The sequence below is a fragment of the Cynara cardunculus genome, unplaced genomic scaffold (assembly GCF_001531365.2).
Source record: "Cynara cardunculus var. scolymus isolate 2C unplaced genomic scaffold, CcrdV1 Un_Scaffold_2684, whole genome shotgun sequence".
NCBI lineage: Eukaryota > Viridiplantae > Streptophyta > Magnoliopsida > Asterales > Asteraceae > Cynara > Cynara cardunculus.
The window spans coordinates 29775-50786 of NW_020201184.1; the positions used below are offsets into that span (position 1 = coordinate 29775).

Sequence of the window (21012 nt, forward strand, 5' to 3'; positions counted from 1 at the left end):
AGCTGATCATACCTCTTTCTGATTTGAGGCTGTCTCTGGTCCATACAACCGGTCCCTTCTGGTCTACCCTCTAGTGTTCTTTGATACACGAATCAACATAGAAGGTTTCTGTCCGACAACTTTACACCAACTTTCACACTAAATCAGACCATGATAGCTCCAGAGTTTGCAAAAACTCAAAACATAAAAAGTGTGCATTGATTCGTTATCTGTTCAGAGAATCTGAAATAACCTGGTTTGGAGCTCAAATGAATAAGATATGATCTATGTACCACAATCACACAGATCTGTCCAACAGCTTTGCATCAGCACACCGCTGTCCACTTCAATGGTGCGTATGACCTCTCTACTGTTCGAATCTTTGAATGATCAAAACATGAAACTTCTTAATCCATCTGTTTTCTATCCGGGGCCTTTTGAATCACCTCAATTGGTTGAAGGCATTTGAATAAGCCAACTCAATATTTGCGGTTTGAAAGATCTCAACCTAACCCAACACAACCCAAACCGTACGTGCGGGTTGGGTTTCGGTTGGTCAGGTTAATCAGGTTGAAATCTGGTACATTATTTACAATCTTGCTAAGAGTTTTGTTTAAACGAGGAAAATTAAAATGAGAACATACAAACAACGCTAACAAACTCAAAAAAAGAAGTTGAAAGTTCATGCAAATAAGAAAGTAAAATTATTGTTGAAATTGTAATATAATTTTGAATATAAATAATTACGGGTTGGTCTAATGTCTAATGTACATATATTAATCAAGAACTAAATAATCATATTAAATCCATGGTATAATGCATCATGTTCATTGGGTTGAGTTGGGTTCAAATTACCCCAACCCTGTTCCAACCCAATAGATGTGGTTTGGACATAATTTTGTATCAATGTGTCGGGTTATCTCGAGTTGATGTTTTTCTGGGTTTCTTTGGCTTGAGTTGACCGGGTTGGTCAGTTTTTGAGCACCTCTGATCCTATATACCTGATTTTGGGGTTGAATGGTTTCTAACCCATTTAAGTTAATCATTAATTGCATAATATAATACCAAACACTCTCACTCATTCAAATTTTCATTCATTACCCCTTAATATCATCAACCAAGTACGATGTATTTTTGAGTTTTAGAGGTGAAGACACTCGTAACAGATTCGTTCACCATCTTTTTCAGCCTCTTAAACTAAAGAACATGAAACTAGATGCATCTTCATGTTGGTGCTTGGACGAGCTTGTCAAGATTATGGAGTGCTAAAACACGCACACTGAACAGACTGTTTACCCTATGATGTGGAACCCGTTGAAGTCCGCAATCAAAGTGGGGCATTTGGAGAAGCCTTTGACGGGCATAAAAGAAAGAGGATACATAAAGATGCAACATATTCATATATATGGGAGTTTGAGAAAGCTAATTGATTATTCTTTAACGCACAGGCATAAAGCTGAATTTATTAAAATAGTTGTGAAGGAGATTCCAATAAAGTTGCATTCCATCAGCGTTGATGACCGTTTAATAAGCAAGGGGACTCGGATAAATGACGTGGTTTCATCTTTAAACTCTTTTACTGATGAGTTCTGCATTATAGGAATCACGGGAATGGTGGGTATTGGGAAGACAACTTTGGAAAGAGCTTTTTTTGATCAAATATGCAATGAGTTCGAAGGTAGCAGCTTTGTTGAGAATGTTCGGAAAGTTTCAAAGTCCCTTTCCTTAGGTTTGAAGTGGTTGCAACAGCAAGTCCGAAGAGATGTCCTAAATGATCAAGGCATCATGGTAAATGGTGTTTTTGACGGGAAAAAGATGATGAATTTTTTTTTGCCTCGTAGAAAGGTTCTTGTTGACTCGATTGAAAATCTTGAGATCACCCGCAAATTGAGTGAAGGTCTAAAAGAAAATACACTTTTATCTTTGAATATCAAATGGGTTACCTTTTTTCTTAACAAATTAATATGAAATGTTTAGCTGCACGTTTTATGGCCAATCAACCAGGCATGGGTTTGCAGCTTGGTCAAGATGCATCTGCAGCAGCAGCCAGCAAGTAACTCAAAAGAATCTCAGCTGTTAACCTTGTTCTATATATTAAGATCACTTTGCAACTTTTGTTTAATTGCTTTGTTGTGTTATATGTATAACGGTGCAGCATATGGCAGTTAGAAACACAGAAAGAAAAGTAAGTAGCTATTCAAGGGCATGTGCTGTTCCAACCTTACTTTCTCCTTTCGGCACGGATGGATCTTAAGCCTGCAGAATGCACAGGCTGCCAACAGTTCCCATAAATCTTGAGGCAAATGCAGGATGTTCATTAATCTTACATGCCCTATGGTTCTCATCCATGAACTAGAACTCTTCAATTTCGATCATTAACAAATGGACCTTGGATCTTTCAGCTTGTAACAGAAATGTTGATATGATTCTGGTTCCTCCATGTATTATATCATCGAATTGCATCATTATGTTCAAGTATAAGTATAAAATATACTATAAAACTACGGTTAAACTTGTAAGGTTATATTGGGATGTCGATTTGAGTGACAAGTTTGAAGCTTGATTTTTATGTGTTTATGGAGTTGGATCCTATTTGGGGCAAAAACCGGGTCAAGAAGATGACCCATGTTATTGCTTGATTTTTATGTTATTGATTTACTCTTTAGCCACAGAGTTCTAAATAGAAAATCCATTTCTTTGCACATTGACCACTGAGTATTAAAAACAGTTTCAAATTTAGTCCATCACTTACTGCAGCCCCTCAGCTTGAACACAGAAAAATTTAGCAGATTTTTTTTTTTTTATTAAACTGGATATCCAACCCGCTATGCGAGCCGACTAATCCCAAGACCACTATCTGCTTTGCAGATAGCCCGGAGTCACCGCATTTAAACCGACTAATCCAATAAGAAATGGTAGTTGTTTCTTATCCTGATATGTGGTTCACTTTCTTATGTCGACATTTGTAGGACTACTTCTCCCTTATCATTTTGTGTCGTACTTCACATCTTGACATAAATAGGTGGATCACTTGGTTTGACATAAATAAGCGGGTCACCTTGTTTGACAAATGGTCAAGGTACTTCATAACCGGTTATGGGCTGTCAATCCCGACATTAAAAAATAAGATTTTTTTAATGATATATATTTTTAATACATTATAAAATTTACAATTGGGTCACTCAAATACACTTTAAAAATGTGTTTTAATATCATTAAAATTACATTGTCTTATAAAAATACATTATAAAATTATTTAAAAATACATTTATTTATAAAATTACGTTCCCCTGGTTGTAATTTTTTTTAACGAAATTGGGTCTCTAATGCAACCACAAGAATTTAATTTGTTGTTTATCCAGGAATCGGTTCATTATAAAAACAACAAACATAAAAACTTTGCTTGTTAGAAAGAGACAGCCACACTAACATAACTTGTTAAAAAATGCAATTATAGGGGCATGTTTTGTTAATTTTTCATAATATGGATGAAAGTAGTAAAAACCACCAAACCTTAGGAACTAAAAATGTAGTTCACTCTAATAGTTGCGAACAAGAATTGGTACAACCACAATGTGTAGTCATATCTCCAATAATTTAAACTCTCAGGCTGTCATCTTTGTTTATATGTGTCGGCATTCATTTTTTTTAAATGATTTAAGAAAAGTTTAAAAAAACCCAATAAAATTTAGTGTTTGGAATTATTAAGTTCTTAGACAATTTTTTGAAATAAATAAGTCCGTGAATATTTCTAAACATCTGTTAAGTAACTTGTTACATACATCCTTATAACCTATAAAACTGGTTAATGTGATAAAATAATAGAAAAAGTCTAAAAAAAAGCCAATGGGCTTCATATTTTGAATGATTAAGTACTTAAACATTTTTTGTATCAAAAAAGTATTTACATCTATAAAATAAAACAAATATACCAAAAAAATACTTACATTTACAAAAACAAATACTTACATTTAAAAAATATTATTGATGAAACTTATTTTAAAAAAAAATAAAAAATTATGTTTGTGATTTTCTAAATTAAAAAATAAAAAAATTTAAAAAGAATTACTGATTAAATTTATTCTAATTAAAAATAAAATATATTATATATATGATTTCTTAAATTAAAAAAATAAAAAAGATTTAAAAAGAATCACTAATGAAATTTATTTTAATGAAAAATAAAATATATTTCAATGAAAAATAAAATATATTTCATTGGTTGGTTTTTAAAATTAAAAAAGAAAATAGAAATATTTGATTAAATTACTTATGGGTTGACTATAAAATTTAACTAAATACATAATTAATTAAAATTTGTTTTTTAATACTGTTTTTCGAAGGATTTTCGACAGATTAGATCACCAGAAAAGTTGATCAGTAGTGTATGTATGCATCACAGAGAAAGAGAAACAAGTTTCATCAAAACACACAAGGTACAAAAAAGAACCCGAATACTCTATCCATGCTTTTTTATTTTGGTTAGGGATCAAACTGTAAGTTTTATATATCTACATGGACTAAATCTATAATTTACTCTTCAAAGGATAATCCTATCTATTGTTTCTCCAAACAAACACCACACTTTCACATAGCCATCACCTTCTCGAGGGTTATACATCTCATCATTTCATCAAGTTTTGCAACGACTTTTTGATTTGAGAAACTAGGATCGTTCAATCATACCTTCAATGGCTTCTTCTTCTTCTTCTTCAGCTTCATCCATTCCCAAGACCAGCTTCAAGTATGATGTATTTTTGAGTTTTAGAGGTGAAGATACTCGTAAGAGCTTCGTCGATCATCTTTATGAGGCTCTAAAGAAAGAAAGCATTGAAACTTACAAGGATGACAAGAACCTTGAGAAAGGGAAAAAGATCCGTAAGGAACTCATTCAAGCCATTGAAGAATCAAGACTCCATGTCATTGTTTTCTCCAAGAACTACGTATCATCGTCTTGGTGCTTGGACGAACTTGTCATGATTACGGAGTGCCAAAAGAGGCAGACTGAGCAGACCCTTTACCCCATCTTCTATGATGTGGAACCGACTGAAGTCCGTAAACAAAGTGGGGCATTTGGAGAAGCCTTTGCCAAATGTGAAAAAGAAGAGTCTGAAGGGAAATGGAGAAAGGCTCTACAAGATGCAGCATCATTCAGTGGGAGGGACTTGAGGACCACCGCAGATGGGTAATTCTTTCATTTTGTTTCTTTTCGCGTTTTATCGTCAAATTCTGACTCGAAATTGAGTACTCTTCGCTAAGGATCAAACTGAAATATGATTATATATGTAACTCCTTTATAGCTCTTAATTATATGTTTGTATTTTGTAGATATACAAGTAATTGTTCATGTTGGAGTTTGAGAAAGCTAATTGATTCTTGTTTAACATACAGGCATGAAGTTGAATTTATCAAACTAGTTGTTAAGGATATCTCATCCAAGCTACCCGTCGTCAGCACTGATGGCAATTTAATAGGCATGAGGACTCGGATAAATGGTGTGGTTTCATCTTTAAACGCATTTCCCGATGAGTTAAGCATGATAGGAATCGTGGGGATGGGAGGTGGTGGGAAGACAACTTTGGTCAGAGCTGTTTTTGATCGAATATGCGATGAGTTTGAAGGTAGCAGCTTTGTGGAGAATGTCCGGGAATGTTCAAATTCTCTTCAATTAGGTTTGAAATCGTTGCAACAACAAGTCCTTAGAGATGTGTTGAAAAAGCAAGACATATATGTAAATGGGGTTCTTGAAGGGAAAAAGGAGATGAAAAAGAAGATGGGTGGTATAAAGGTTCTTGTTGTTCTAGATGACGTAGATGATGTAGAGCAGCTCAAGGCGTTAGCCGGTGAACCTAATTGGTTTAAGCCGGGAAGTAAAATTATCATTACAACAAGAGACAAGCAAGTATTGGTAGCACACAAAGTAGCGAACTCCAATATTCACGATGTCAATCTATTAACATATGACGAAGCAATTTGCCTCTTGAGTAGGTGTGCATTTGGGAAAGAGAGTCCAAATCCTGGGTACGAAAAGCTATCAAGAGACATTGTAAGTTATGCTGCTGGTCTCCCCTTAACAATCACAGTTTTGGGTGCGTTTCTCTGTAATGCAAAGGAGCGTGTATGGATAGATACCCTTGCAAGACTTGAAAAAATTCCATTGGATAAAACTCTACAAAAGCTGGAATTAAGCTATATGGGTCTAGATACCGATTGCAAGGAAATATTCCTAGATGTTGCATGCATATTGAAAGGTTGGAAGGAAGAAAAAGCAATCATAGCGCTTGAAAGCCGTGGATTTCATGCTATACACGGTTTGACTGTTCTTCAGAACAAATCTCTCGTAACTATTTCTAAATATGGGTACTTGACGATGCATGACCATATAGAAGAAATGGGGAGATACATTGTTCGTCGTTCGAACCTTAATGAGCCTGGAAGACGCTCCCGATTGTGTATTACGAAGGAAATTGAAGATATATTGGTTAACGATTTGGTAAGAATCAAATTTATTTGTAAAGTTGAAAAAAACCAACAAATTTTTAATCAGCATGACTTAAGTAAGTTTCACTAGGGGTGTAAATGATGCGAGTCGAGTTCGAGTATCAATATACTTGACTCAAACTCGATAGCCATTTCTCAAGTTCGAACTCGACTCAAAAACTCGCAAGTAGTTAAAACTAGACTTGACTCAAACTTGATTGCACTTTTTTAAACTCGAGCTCGAACTCCTACTCGGATGAAGCTCCAACTCGAACTCGAATCAAGCTCACCCGTCAAAATTTATGAAATTTTAGGGATATAAAACTTAAATGTGTTCTCTTAAATTTTAAATGATTAAAGAGATGCACCTTAAACTTCATCATCAAAAAAACAAAGTTACAAACTTGATTAACCTCCCTCTCTTTTTATAACACCTCTTCATTCTTTTTTTACCATCTCTATTCCAATGTGGGACAACTTCAGCAAAAAATTTGTAGTTTCTTTGTCTTTTTCAAGGGAAAATTGCACCAAAATAGAATCAACTTTCACCTAATTTCTTTTTTGGGGAACCAACTTTCAAAATCGTCATTTTGGGGAACCAAATTGCACCTGATTCCTATTTTGGGGAACCAACTTTCAAAATCGTCATTTTGGGGAACCAACTTGCACCTGATTCCTATTTTAGAGAACCAACTTTCAAAATCGTCATTTTGGGGAACCAACTTGCACCTGATTCCTATAAATCAATTTAATAGAAAAAAATTAATTGATGCAATAAAAAATAAATATTAAATATCACATTCAAGAATTTTATATCTTATCAATCCGTATCAATTAATTTTTTTCTATCAAGTTGATTTTTTTTGCATTAGTAAAAAACAATTTTTATTGTGGTAATTTGGATTTTTTTTTTAAATGTTCAATTTGATATTTGAATGAAAAAAAACGAGATTTGAAATGAAAAATAGATTTTATTGCATTAATTTTTGGAAAAAAAAAAAGAATTTTAGTTATTTTTCTATAATTATTTTTCAAGTTGGTTTCTCAAAATAGGAATCAGGTGTAAGTTGGTTCTCCAGAATGATGATTTTGAAAGTTGGTTCTCTAAAATAGGAATCAGGTGCAAGTTGGTTCCCCAAAATGACGATTTTGAAAGTTGGTTCTCTAAAATAGGAATCAGNAAAATAGGAATCAGGTGCAAGTTGGTTCCCCAAAATGACGATTTTGAAAGTTGGTTTCCTCAAAAAATTATTTATAAATATAAGACGTTTTTATTACATTATATTGTACATATTATATTATAAAACTAATTTTCCCTTTTTTTAATTATGATTTTAGTAGACAAAATTATTGATTAGTTTTTATAGTTAAAAATGTCCAATATTGTTCAAATATTTATAAATATAAGACGTTTTTATTACATTATATTGTACATATTATATTATAAAACTGATTATATTTGTAAAACTAATTATATATACAAAAATTGAGTATCTCACGAGCTTTTTGAGTAGAGTATTGGGTAGCTCGACTCAACTCGTTAATATATTTCGAGTCGAGTTCTAGTTTGAGCGGAGCCTATTGGAGTCGAGTGTTGACCGAGTTTTGACCAAGTCGATCTCGAGTAGTTGGCGAGTTCTCTGGTATCATTTACACCCGTAAGTTTCATGGTCAATACTTTTGGATTTCAGGGGACTGAAGCAACATGTATAGATTTGTTCACGACAAAAGTCAATAAAAAAACTATTATGAAAGGTCTTAAAAAGATGGAGAAACTTCGATTTCTTCACGTGATCGACTGTGCAATAGATTTGGACTTTGATGAAGATGGCGGTTACTTACCAGATTCTTTGCAATATCTGAAGTTCCAACATTGTCGTTTACATGTTTTACCGAAAACATTTCAAGGAAGTAATCTTGTTGCTCTTGAAATTTGGGGCATGAAACAACTTTGGGAAGGGGGAGAGAGAAAGGTAAGAATAATGGTTTTGCATCATTTATATATTATGACATTACACATCTATTGCTCTCTTTTTACACACTCTCCATCTTTTCTTTTTCTTATCATAGGTTCTTCCCAAACTCCGATTCCTTACGCTCCGTTGGTCAAGTTTGACGACCTTTGACCTTGGGCTAACTCCAAATCTCGACATATTAGATCTTGAATATAGTCGTGATTTGGTAGAATTTCACATGCCTTTTCCATTCCCAAAACTCAAATCCCTCAACCTCAATGGTTCAATGTTGAGTACCCTTGACCTCAGGTTGGTTCCGAATATCGAGACATTGAATCTTATGAAATGTTTAGATTTGGTAGAACTTCACATTCCATGTGAATGTCCACAACTCAAATTCATCAACGTGAGTAGTCCAAAGTTGAGGTCCCTTGACCTTAAGTTGGTTTCGAATATCGAGACGTTAAATCTTAATGRTTGTTGTGATTTGGTAGAACTTGTCATGCCATGTAAATGTCCACAACTCACATCCCTCAACCTGAGTGGTTCAAAGTTGAGGTCTCTTGACCTTAGGTTGGTTCCGAATATCGAGACACTGAATCTTCATGGATGTAAGGATTTGGTAGAACTTTGCATCCACCGTGAATGTCCACATCTCAAATCCCTCGACTTGAGTTGTCCACCTTCTTTGAGGTCCCTTAACCTTGGACCAACTTCGGATTTCGAGATATTGAAATTAGAAGAATGTGATTATTTGGTAGAACATGACATGTTCCTTGAATGTCAACAACTCAAATCCCTTGTCCTCGATATTCCAACGTTGAGGACCCTTGACATTGGGTCAATTCCGAATCTCGAGACATTAAAACTTCAAGGATGTTATAATTTGGTGGAACTTCGCATGCASGAWGAACGTTGCAAACTAAGAACCCTCAGCCTTGGATGTCCACAGTTGAGGACCTTTGACCTTGGGATGACTCGGAATCTTGAGGCTTTGACTCTTGATGGGCATGATGATTTGGTACAACTTCTCGATTCCGTCAGATATCAACAACTCGAAGACCTCGAAGTGATTAATTCAAAGTTGAGTACCCTTGAGCTGACCCGAAATCTCAAGAAGTTGATTCTTACATCTTGTGATTTGGTAGAACTTCACATCCCCGTTGGAGACGTAATGCTCAAATCTCTGGACATCAAAGGATGCTCAAAGTTGAAGACCCTTGACCTTGGGGGAACTCCAAATCTCCAGAGTTTACACATTGAAGAATGTTCCAGTTTGGTAAAACTTCTTGCTCCCATTGGAGGTCTAAAAAACCTCACCAACTTAAAAGCAAAAGGTTTTTTGAGGTTTACAAATTTATATATCGAGAGATCTTATGGATTATTATTACCTAGCTTATATCTGAATGGAAAGTTGATAGATACATGCCCATTGCACCCCGATGATAATTTCCCCAAGTTTCAGTTTGATTGTACATATCATGAAGATCAACCCTCATTGATTGGAAATGTTGAGAAGCTTATTTCGATAGGTTCCTCTTGTGCTTGCACAGACCTTGAGAGTTTTTTCGGAAGCATTTGTGGTTTACAGCACTTAGGATACCTTACACTCAGATGCGATATTCCAGAGGCGCCCAAAGACCTTGACAACTTACAATGTCTAGAGCAGCTCACTTTGTCGTCTCCAAGTATTAAACATCTTCCTGATAGCATTTTATCGTTGAAACATCTAAAATTTCTCAATCTTTTTGGTTGTATGCTTCTTGAGAAGTTACCAGAGGAGCTTGACCGATTAGAATGTTTAGAGGAACTATATTTGATGTCTAAAAAGATTAAACATCTTCCGTATAGCATTTGTATGTTGAAACATCTGAAATCTCTATCACTTTATGACTGTGAGCTTCTTGAGAAGTTACCGGAGGATCTTGGTCGATTAGAATGTTTAGAGAGGCTAATACTAGAACGATGTCTAGTTTTACGAGATATTCCGAACAACATATGTAGGTTGAAAAGTCTAAAATATCTCAGTCTCCATGATTCTATTAGAGTTGAGAAATTGCCAGAGGAACTTGGATGTTTAGAATGTTTAGAAAAGTTGGATATACGAGGTACAAGCATAAATAATCTTCCCCCGAGCATTTCATCGTTAGGAGGTCTGGAAAATGTTCAATCAGAAGATGGAACAACCACAACTACAACTACAACAACAACTACAGGAGGCTGCTGTACTGTACTGTACCATATTTTCTCTTGTTGGCACGAATGGATCTTACTGCACTGCATCAATAACAGGATGTAGAGACGAAGAGGGGGCTGAAAATGAGGTGCTTACTTATTCTTGACATGAATCAAGTGGGGATATCAATCTGTTGCATGACTATTTCTTTAAACATGCTTCATTTTGTTTCTTCAGGGATGTCATGTTTATGAAGCTATCATACAAGAATGGACTCAGCGGTGTAGGATACGGTAATATGAAGAAGTTAGCTGTGGTTGAGTACTATTCAAAGGTGGTGTTTTTACATAACTCATGATTTCATATAAATTGAACCTTAAATGCATATCTTTCGAGCACTAATTGAGATCTAAAAAGAAACCATAGGTATGAAGCTGAATTTATCGACATCGTTGTTACGGGTATTTCATTGAAGTTATCGTCCATCCATGCATGAGGACTCGGATAAATGGCGTGGTTTCATCTTTAAACACCCTACACCGTTGATTCTTCATGCTACTTCTGTAATGTAATTAAACATAATGTCAATTAGGATCTCTATGATTACGTATTATTATTCTATTTCTTGAAACCAAGATCACGTTGTTCCAGATTTGGAATTATCATGATGAAGCTGCAGCCCAGAAACAGCAGTCACGTCTGGCGGTTTTCTGGGATCGATTGGAAAAACTGTCGAGAGGGAGACGAGGACGAGAACCAGAGGATAGAAATCGGAGGGCAGAACCAGAAACAGAGAAAGAGAGCAGAAATCAATCGATTGAGAGGGAGCAGGACGAGAAACTGTCGAGGAGGAGGGAGCAAGACAGGAAGCCGATCGGGAGAGGGATTGATCAGAAATCGACCAGCAGAGAGAGTAAGCAGAAACTGTTGATCGAGAGGGATTGATCARAAATCGACCAGCAGAGAGAGTAAGCARAAACTGTTGATCGAGAGGAAGAGAACCATAAATCGGGAAGAAACGGTAAGCAGATTTCCAGATTTTGGGAGCTCTCGATCGATTTTCAGATTCTGGGAGGCCATTTTGGAGACAATTTCCTGGGTTCTTCCTGCAAACTTTCGTAAGTACCTCTGGTTTTTAAATTTCAGATATGAGCAACTAAACTTCATATTCTGGTAATGAGTATGTGATTTACTTTGAATTTGGATTAGTAGAGACTTATGGTGATTTTAATATCATTTGAAGCCTTTTATGCGATTTTAGAGTTATATGTTTATTGTTTTGAGTTGGATATTTTGAGTATGATCCCTTTATATGTCTGATTCAATTTCGAGTCTCTAGATGAACTTTTAAGTCCGTAACTGCTTTTCGGTTTATCTAAGTAGCACACGATACACAATTGATATTTATGTTAAATGTTGACGCTTGACGTTAATGCAATTGGCAATTAAACTCTAAGTTTTGACTAGGTTTGATTAGCTAATTAGAGATTAATCGTAGAGTGTCCAAGTCTGATCATGCTTTTATAAGGAATAGAATATTGACGTGTGTCGATGTCCTAACCAACTTTCTTTTGAGAAAACTGGTTGAATGAGTCGATGATACATATTCCAAAGGATTAGTTGATTGATGCTCATTGCTAGTCTCGTCCATTTAATTGTTTAAAATTCTTAAGTTGTTTATGCGTCTTTGGACTTATCAATCGTCCGACTCTCCCCCATCCCCTTATATATATTATTTTTAAATGAATTTGCACATGACCCACTCAGTGAATACACAGAAAGAGTTCAAACATTCATCTTTTTAATAGGTTTTTCTAGGTTCTATACACAAGTGAATACACGGGAGGAATTCAAGCATTCATTGTTAATATGGTGTCTGATTCAGTGGCGGGGCTAGGAATTATTCTGGACAGGTGTACCTTTAAAGGTCAACAAAGTAACGTTTTGACCTAAAGAAAAGTCAATTGTGTCGATTTGGGGAATACAATACATTTTTTCAAATGGAATTGACCTTGATCTTTAAAATAAATTTATATTGCTTTTAAAAACGAGATATAAAATGACTTTTAAATAAATCCTAAAGAAAAGTTACAAAATCAAAATGGGAGAAAAATAAACAAGAAACTGCGGTACAACGGTAGTTATGTCTCTAATTGTGCTTGGGATTGTGTGTTTGAACCTGGTAGTTGTATCTTCACCCATGTTTGATATTTGTTATGAGTTCTGGTTCCAAAGTATTTGAGAACACCCTCTAAAATCAAGTGGATGCACCTTTCAGACGACGATTCTTTTCTCTTACAATAATCGAGTGAGCGGATGCATGGGAGCCCACTTAGCTCTTAATAGGTCTGCTCCTGGTCTCATTCACATGTTCATGCAAACCAAAAAATGAAAGACATTGAATATGGTGCCTCATTCACATGTTCATGCAACCTAAAATTGTAAGTGCGGGATCATTCACATGTTCATGCTTCATTTTGTTTGTTCAGGGTATTGTCATCTTTATGAAGCGATCATTCATGAATGGACTCAGCAAGTGCGAGATATGTTAATTTGAAGAAGTTTGCTCTGGCCGAGTACTATTCAAAGGTATTTTCTTATATAACTCATGATTTCATATAAATTGAACCTTAAATGCATATCTTTCGAGCACTGATTGAGGTCTAAGAAGAAACCATAGGTTCACCATGTCTTAAAATTGCCAACATTTTGCTTTGGGTCTATAGAATTCATTGAATGTTGCATATTGTTGCTCACTGTCTTCTATTTAGTTATTTTCTAATGTTATTTACAGCTGTCAGGCGAATCTTCCATGGCGAGATGGAGAATACTTATTGTCTAACACGGTGGAGTTTTGTTCCATCCCAAAACTCTGATTTTTCCTGGGGATCATATACGATAGATATCAAAACGCCTTAAGCATGCACAACGCACAGACTGCTAATAACCGAGCCACAGAATCCTTGAGGCAAATGCAGGATGCTTCATTAATCTTACATAGCCTATGGTTCTCATTAATCAACTACAACTCTTCAATTTTTGTCATTAATTAATAAATGGACCTTGGATCTTTCAGCTTGTAACAGAAATGTTGATATGATTCTGTTTGTACCATGTATTCTTTATCTAAGCATCATACTCTGCTCTATGAGGAATCATATTAGTTTTCTATTATCAGCTTATAATAAACTTTTACATCTCGCTAAAATTGTGTGGGTACACAACTAGTATTAAGGAATACAAGTAACTACAGCTGTCCTATGTTCATCGTGTGTTGGTCTTTGGTCTTTCTACATGTCTTATCACACTGTCGTGGTCTTCATGGAAACAACGGCTCTATTAAGAGGTGAACTGAATCCTATGGATTATGCGACTCTTCCTTCGCCTCTCTCTCCAATTCTCGATCTTTTTTTGCGTAACAAGTTAATACGAAATGTTCAGTTTTAGACTAATAAGAAACAATTTGCTTTCAAGCATCCAAAACAAACAATTTTTGGCACACACTCTTTCCTATCATTCCTGATTATATTGGCTAATAATCGGGTAAAGATGGAGTTTATATGTAGGGTTGAGGAAACTAACACATTTTCGTTTGTTATGACACAAGTTTCATTGGCACTGCTTTTGGATCACAGGGTACTGAAGCAACATGTATACAATTGGTCAGGTCGAAAGTACTGAATCGAGAAGTTGTTATGAAAGGCCTTGGAAACATGAAGAATCTTAGATATCTTCATGTGGGTCTTGAATGCATAAAGCTCGAATTCATCGACATCATAGGTGCAAAGTTTGTTAGTACAAACCTTTAAGCATACCAGTCTTATTATTCCAATCATCAATAGTAAGTCATACAAGTTACAACCCTTCAAACAGAACGACACAACCATTCATGAACAGGTATGACAGTTAATTAACTGTCATGATCCTTCCTAACGATATTAACAGAATTAACAGTATTTGTCATATTCCCAATAGAGCAGATTGATTAACCTGACTAGCTTACTTTCAACACACCCCCTTAAGCTAGACAGGATTGAACCTTCAAGCGATCCTTCATGCTTTTGAAATTCCCATACTGCAGTGCTTTCGTGAAGCAGTCAGCCAATTGGTCTTTAGCATGCTTCTTGCTTTTTCAACAAGAGTTCTATTTAATCTCTCAGCTACCTCATTCTGTTGAGGGGTGTATCTATGATGGTGAATTCCATTTTCCTTTAGAAAATCAAGGAAGTATGAGTTATACTCTCCTCCACCATCTGATCTAATGGTCTTGATCATGTAACCACTTTGTTTCTCAACATAAGCCTTGAATATTTTGAACATATTGAAGACCTCAGACTTTTCTTTTAAAAAATAAATCCAAAGTATCCTACTGTAATCATCTATGAAGGTGAGTATGTATCTGTTACCTCCGATAGAGGCGGTCTTCATAGGTCCATATAAGTCTGTGTGGATAAGTTCCAATGGCTTTGTTGCTCTCCAAGCTTCCTCTTGGGGAAAAGAATCTCTAGTCTGTTTTCCGATCATACACCCTTCACACACTTGTTCTATTCTGCTTAGACTAGGCAGTCCTTTAACAAGATTATGCTTTTGCATATAACTTAAATAACCAAGATTTGTATGCCCAAACCTTTGATGCCATAATAAGGTGTTTTGCTTTGTAGACATGTTAAAAGAAAATAAGGTGTTTTCATTGAAATTTGAAGGAAACTTTCTGTTACCTGTCATGTTGATCTTTCCCATAAGGCTTCCATATTGGTCACTTACTTCACATATCTTCTCTTTGAAGTGTAAATCATAACCCTTTTGTAGTAGTTGTCCCACACTAACCAGATTATGTTTTAATTCAGGAATGTAGTAAACACGGGAAATCCTCTTCTGTCCATGTATGGTGTCAATGAGTATGTCTCCCAAACCTTGAACATTCAGCCTTTTGTCATCACCTGTTCTGACTTCCCTTTTCTATGTTTCATCAATTTGAACAAAAATACTCTTATTTCCTGTCATAAAGTTGCTGCATCATAAACATGGTATCATCATCTTCCTTATAAATGAAACTGTATTTCTTTCTTCTGCTGTTTTGTTTCGACAGAATCTTGCAATATCACATTTCGTTCATTTTCAACTGTTCTTACAGGATCTTGGACAATATGTCTTTGGTCATTCATGTAACGAGGTTGGAACAGGACTCTCATGTTCCATATCAGCAGAGATATATATCTTGTTGGACGTAAAGTTTTGTCTTTTGCTTCATAGTAACTTAAATTGTTAAGATATGAGAACCGGGTTTAGGTGATCTATGATTAATTGATGTTTTGCTTCAAGAAATGCTCGAAGATATGGAATCTTAAAACTTAGTGTAATCTATAATCTCTTCTTGGATATTTTTCTTAAAAGTGCCGTGGGATCCGTGGTTCTCATTCACATCCATTATATCCAAATGTCACATTCTTCCATCCTTCAAGATGACCATTATATACAGATACGTGTTCGTGTATATGTCCAAAGCAATGATGAGATCTGCATTTCAGGCAAAAACTTCACCTACATTATGTGAATTACCGTTTTCAGTTCCAGGAAGTCCGTCATACATTTCTGTCAATATGCAAGTTTTCAAGCAGGTAAATGGGCTGCTCTTCAAATTCAAGAAAAAGTTATTCACTGAAATGATGTTACTGTCAAGCAGTGTGAACTGCAGTTCTCGACCGATAGTTTCTGGTGCTGTCTTGTTGCTGATTTGCTGTGTTCTTGATGTTGGTTTGCTACTACAGCAGCTGTTGGTGTAATCATCTCTCTTAACCAGATTCATCCTTGCAAACTCAACTCTTGTTTTGGTTGTGAAAACTGGGCCTGCTTTGTTTATAGCTTTTCACTAGAAACTGATACACATCAACTAAAAGATTACAAGACAATTAAGGGGTTTTCTGAAGGAAAAATAAATGACAAATATACCATTAATTAATCAAGTGAGCAGACCGTGTGAAAATGATGAAGGGAAAAGGCTTCGGGTGATCCAGGAATGATTGACATCAAGACTGAAGATATCGTTTTACGTGATCTATAATCTCTTTTTGGATAGTTTCTTACAAAGCAAATGCAGGACAAATGTATCATAAAGCAATCAACAAGAGAAAGTTACAAGACTAAAGATATTGTTGGCCGCCGATGGGGTTACGGTTTTGTAATCTCTACGGTTGATAAAAATGGCTTACGACCTCACTTTCACTTTAACCGAAAACCCCAAATAACACAAGAATTGACAGACCAACAAAGACCACGAATTGAGCTGCTAATCGCTGGTTGTGAATATTGGGACAATAATCTAAGACAAGGCGAAAACAAGAGATTAGGAACAGAGAAACCCACCAAATGCTTTATACCAAAGGGATACAATGATTGTTGGGAGTTAGAGACATGGGTCTGCAACTTAACAGAACCAAATGACCAGCAAAATGTTCCTATTTTAAGATTACTAGTGTGGGAGTACTTTGTTTCATGATCCGGAGATTTTCTATATAAAGATGCATTAGTTGTTAGATAGAGAGAGAAAGGTATTTGTCAGGAATAAAGTTGTAAACTTAAAATAAAATAAGTAATATTAATGACGAGGGTGTGGATAAGTTATGCATTGTTTGTATGATTGATAATAAAGTTCTTTTTTTTCTTTAAAAAGCGGAGGATACCTCTGCCGATTTTATTAAGAAATAAATAAGTATACACCTTTAAAAAGTGTTCACTTTCAAAAAGTAATGTCTACTTTCCAATACTACTCTTAATTATGAGATAGATAAATTCATTGATCTCTCGATTATGAATGATAATTGTCATTTTGTTAATTAAAAAATGTAATAATTTACACATTTATGAAATTGTGGACATGTATTTACACACACACACACACATATATATATATATATATATATATATTTGTGTGTATGTATTTGAGGAGGGATGATAATCAAATAAGAACCATAATAAATTTATAATAATTGATATAAAAAATAATTTTTTGCATTATATTTTTCATAAAAGCTCAATAATTAAATTGAAGAAAAAGTGACTCAATTAATAGCTTTTTATTATATTGGTTTCATAATTTTTGGTAGCCACACAATCTCATCCTTCTACAATCCCTTATCTTTTCATATGCAATGGACCACCCCCAAAGAAACAATAACCACTATTGACATGCCATTAGTAGCTTAGCTATCACTGCTATCTTTTAACTTAGGAGCCGTTTACCAAATGCTTATTCGGTAAGTAAAAATCAAGTCATATGACCTTACTGGATAAATATGGTAAGATCAATATCAAGAATCTTATCCAGTAAGAGCGAGACAAGGACCAAAAGTCTTACCCGGTAAGTGAGGGCGACGACTCTTATCATGGTAATCTCCAAAATGGAGAAGTTGTTGGAAATGAACCTAAATTTTTCTTGGAGATTTTGACTTTTGATTCTCCATTTTAAAGAATTTGTTGATGTTTTTTTTTTTTTTTTTTCTGTCGGGGATTGTTTACCAAATGCTTACTAGTGCTTACCACCGGGTTTTACTTACTTTATGGAGTATGCATGACATGTACGAGAATCTTACCTAGTAAGAGCATAGCAAAGACTAAAAATCTTATCTGCTAAGTTTGGGAAAAGAATCTTACATGGTAGGTGAGGGAAAAGACTTTTACCCAACAAGCGCTTATTAAGTAAACACACTTATTAAAGCTCCACGTTTGCATTCGTGTAACTAACTCCAGATAAATATAATCAAACAATGGATATGTATCTCATTTAAATATAAGAAAATCTAAAATATATTTAGGATAATGAATGAATTCTAACAAAATATTAACTAGTATCTTTATAAAAAATTATATTATTAAACCAAAAATAAATGACTTTATTATTAAATCTAAATATAATTATAGTAAAAAATGGAATTAAAGAAATTACACAAAAAAAAGACAAGAACTTTTAAATATTTAATTTGATACTAAAATTGATGCATTTTCTTTTTTTAAATTTTATTATATTTTCAAATTTATATTTTATTCAAAAAACAAAAAACATTGTCGTTTTCTTAGTACCACATAAAATCATACTACAATATCAACGGGGACAGAATAAAACGAAACACTAAAATCAAGATGTATCTTACTGCATTGTGCAAGTACCATTCTTGCAATTAAATAAATGAGTAAATGGTATTTGAATCATCATCATATTTGGTTTATTTATCCAAATTTGTCTCAAAAGGATCCAAAAAATAACGTTATAATTTACAAGGAAAAACGATTATGCATAAAGCATGGACATATAAATGAGAAATTAATGTAAAATTATATATATATATATATATATATATATATGGTTGGGTTCACGTGAGAACAGCTTGTTTTCGTGAGACCCGTGAGACCACATTTTTACACATAAACTTCACAGCAAAAACACCGTGAAAGTTTAAAAAAAGTCGAACCTTCAAGGCAAAAACACTGTGAAGGTTTTAAAAAGTTACCTTCACAGCATTTTGCTGTGAAGTTTCAAGTGTAAAATGCTGGTCTCACGAAAACAGACTGGTCTCACATGATCCCAAGTCTATATATATATATATATATATATATATATATTGACTTTGATAAAACATTATCTGATCTTGATTTTTGAAGTCATCGTAATTGTTTTATAAGATTCATCCTTTTATGTTCCAAAATAATCAATGTACCAGCACGCTAAATTATTAAAATCTCATTTTAATCCTATACGATACATTTACAAAGTTGGGATTACGTGAAACCAATCTGTTTTCGTGAGACCACATTTTTACACTTGAAACTTAATTGATGAAAATAATGAGTATTGACATTCTTTTTAATTAATAAGTGGAGTGAATTATATTTTTCGTCTCTATAGTTTGGTGCTTTGACATATATCATCTCATATTTTTAAAAATCTCTCGTTGTAATTTTTTTTAACGAAATTGGGCCACGAGAATTTAATGTGTTGTTTATCCAGGACCCAGTTCGTTATAAAAACAACAAACATAAAAACTTTGTTTGTTAGAAAAATACAACCACACTAACATAACTTGTTAAAAAGATGCAATTATAGGGGCATGTTTTGTTAATTTTTCATAATAGGGATGAAAGTAGTAAAAACCACCAAACCTTAGAGACTAAAAATGTAGTTCACTCTAATAGTTACGGATAAGAATTGGTACAACCACAATGTGTAGTCATATCTCTAATGATTTAAACTCCCAGGCTGTCATCTTTGTTTATATGTGTCGCCATTCATTTTTTTAAATGATTTAAGAAAAGTTTAAAAAAAAACCTAATAAAATTTAGTGTTTGGAATTATTAAGTTCTTAGACAATTTTTTGAAATAAATAAGTCATTGAACATTTCTAAAAATCTGTTAAGTAACTTATTACATACATCCTTATAACTTATAAAACTGGTTAATGTGATAAAATAATGGAAAAAGTCTAAAAAAAAAGTCAATAGGCTTCATATTTTGAATGATTAAGTACTTAAACATTTTTTGTATCAAAAAAGTACTTACATCTATAAAATAAAACAAATATACCAAAAAAATACTTATATTTACAAAAACAAATACTTACATTTAAAAAATATTATTGATGAAATTTATTTTAATTAAAAATAAAAAATTATGTCTGTGATTTTCTAAATTAAAAAAATAAAAAAGATTTTAAAAAGAATTTCTAATTAAATTTATTCTAATTAAAAATAAAATATATTATATATATGATTTCTTAAATTAAAAAACTAAAAAAGATTTAAAAAGAACAACTACTGAAATTTATTTTAATGAAAAATAAAATATATTTCATTGGTTGATTTTTCAAATTAAAAAAAAATAGAAATATTTGATTAAATTACTTATGCGTCAACTATAAAATTTAATTGAATACATAATTAATTAAAATTCGTTTTTTAACTCTGTTTTTCGAAGGATTTTCGACAGGTAAGATTGTCGGAAAAGTTGATCAGTAGTGTATGTATGCATTGCAGAGAAAGAGAAACAAATTTCATCAAAACACACAAGGTACAAATAGGGACCTGAATACTCTATCCATGCTTTTTTTATTTTGGTTAGGGATCAATCTGTAAGTTTTATATATCCACATGGACTAAATCTGTAATTTACTCTTCAAAGGACAATCATATCTATCTATCTATTGTTCTCCAAACAAACACAGCACTTTCACATATCCATCACCTTCTTCAGGGTTATACATCTCATTCTTCAATCATACCTTCAATGGCGTCTTCTTCTTCTTCTTCAGCTTCATCCATTCCCAAGACCAGCTTCAAGTACGACATATTTTTGAGTTTTAGAGGTGAAGATACTCGTAAGAGCTTCGTCGATCATCTTTACGAGGCTCTTAAGAAAGAAAGCATTGAAACTTA

At 33.9% G+C, this 21012-nt stretch overlaps 2 protein-coding genes and 2 long non-coding RNA genes across 4 annotated transcripts; 3 read left to right on the forward strand and 1 right to left on the reverse strand.

Annotated features, from left to right (window-relative positions):
- Window positions 1-1174: 1174 nt before the first annotated feature.
- Window positions 1175-2489, forward strand: LOC112503205 (putative disease resistance protein At4g11170). The gene is made up of 3 exons (XM_025107274.1): window positions 1175-1876; window positions 1957-2032; window positions 2135-2489. Exons 1-3 carry the CDS (start codon window positions 1279-1281, stop codon window positions 2166-2168), a joined length of 708 nt encoding a protein of 235 aa, XP_024963042.1. The 5' UTR covers window positions 1175-1278; the 3' UTR covers window positions 2169-2489.
- A 2181-nt stretch (window positions 2490-4670) lies between these two features.
- LOC112503212 (TMV resistance protein N-like) lies at window positions 4671-11535 on the forward strand. Its single transcript, XM_025107276.1, has 6 exons — window positions 4671-5164; window positions 5371-6472; window positions 8151-8432; window positions 8530-10649; window positions 10828-10924; window positions 11242-11535. The coding sequence occupies exons 1-6, from the start codon at window positions 4671-4673 to the stop codon at window positions 11533-11535; spliced, it is 4389 nt and encodes a 1462-aa protein (XP_024963044.1).
- A 1481-nt stretch (window positions 11536-13016) lies between these two features.
- On the forward strand, window positions 13017-13761 carry LOC112503208. The gene is made up of 2 exons (XR_003067887.1): window positions 13017-13179; window positions 13385-13761. It is a non-coding gene; the product is annotated as an uncharacterized LOC112503208 (long non-coding RNA).
- A 2355-nt stretch (window positions 13762-16116) lies between these two features.
- Window positions 16117-17087, reverse strand: LOC112503207. The gene is made up of 2 exons (XR_003067886.1): window positions 16540-17087; window positions 16117-16466 (listed from the first exon to the last, which is right to left on the reverse strand). It is a non-coding gene; the product is annotated as an uncharacterized LOC112503207 (long non-coding RNA).
- Window positions 17088-21012: the final 3925 nt, after the last annotated feature.

Excerpts from the sequence above, each read along its gene's own strand:
- LOC112503205 (XM_025107274.1), top strand. The coding sequence starts at position 1,279 with ATGATGTGGAACCCGTTGAAGTCCGCAATCAAAGTGGGGCATTTGGAG. Across the intron at positions 1,877-1,956 it reads CACCCGCAAATTGAGTGAAG|CTGCACGTTTTATGGCCAAT; the intron begins GTCTAAAAGAAA and ends TGAAATGTTTAG. Across the intron at positions 2,033-2,134 it reads TCTGCAGCAGCAGCCAGCAA|CATATGGCAGTTAGAAACAC; the intron begins GTAACTCAAAAG and ends ATAACGGTGCAG.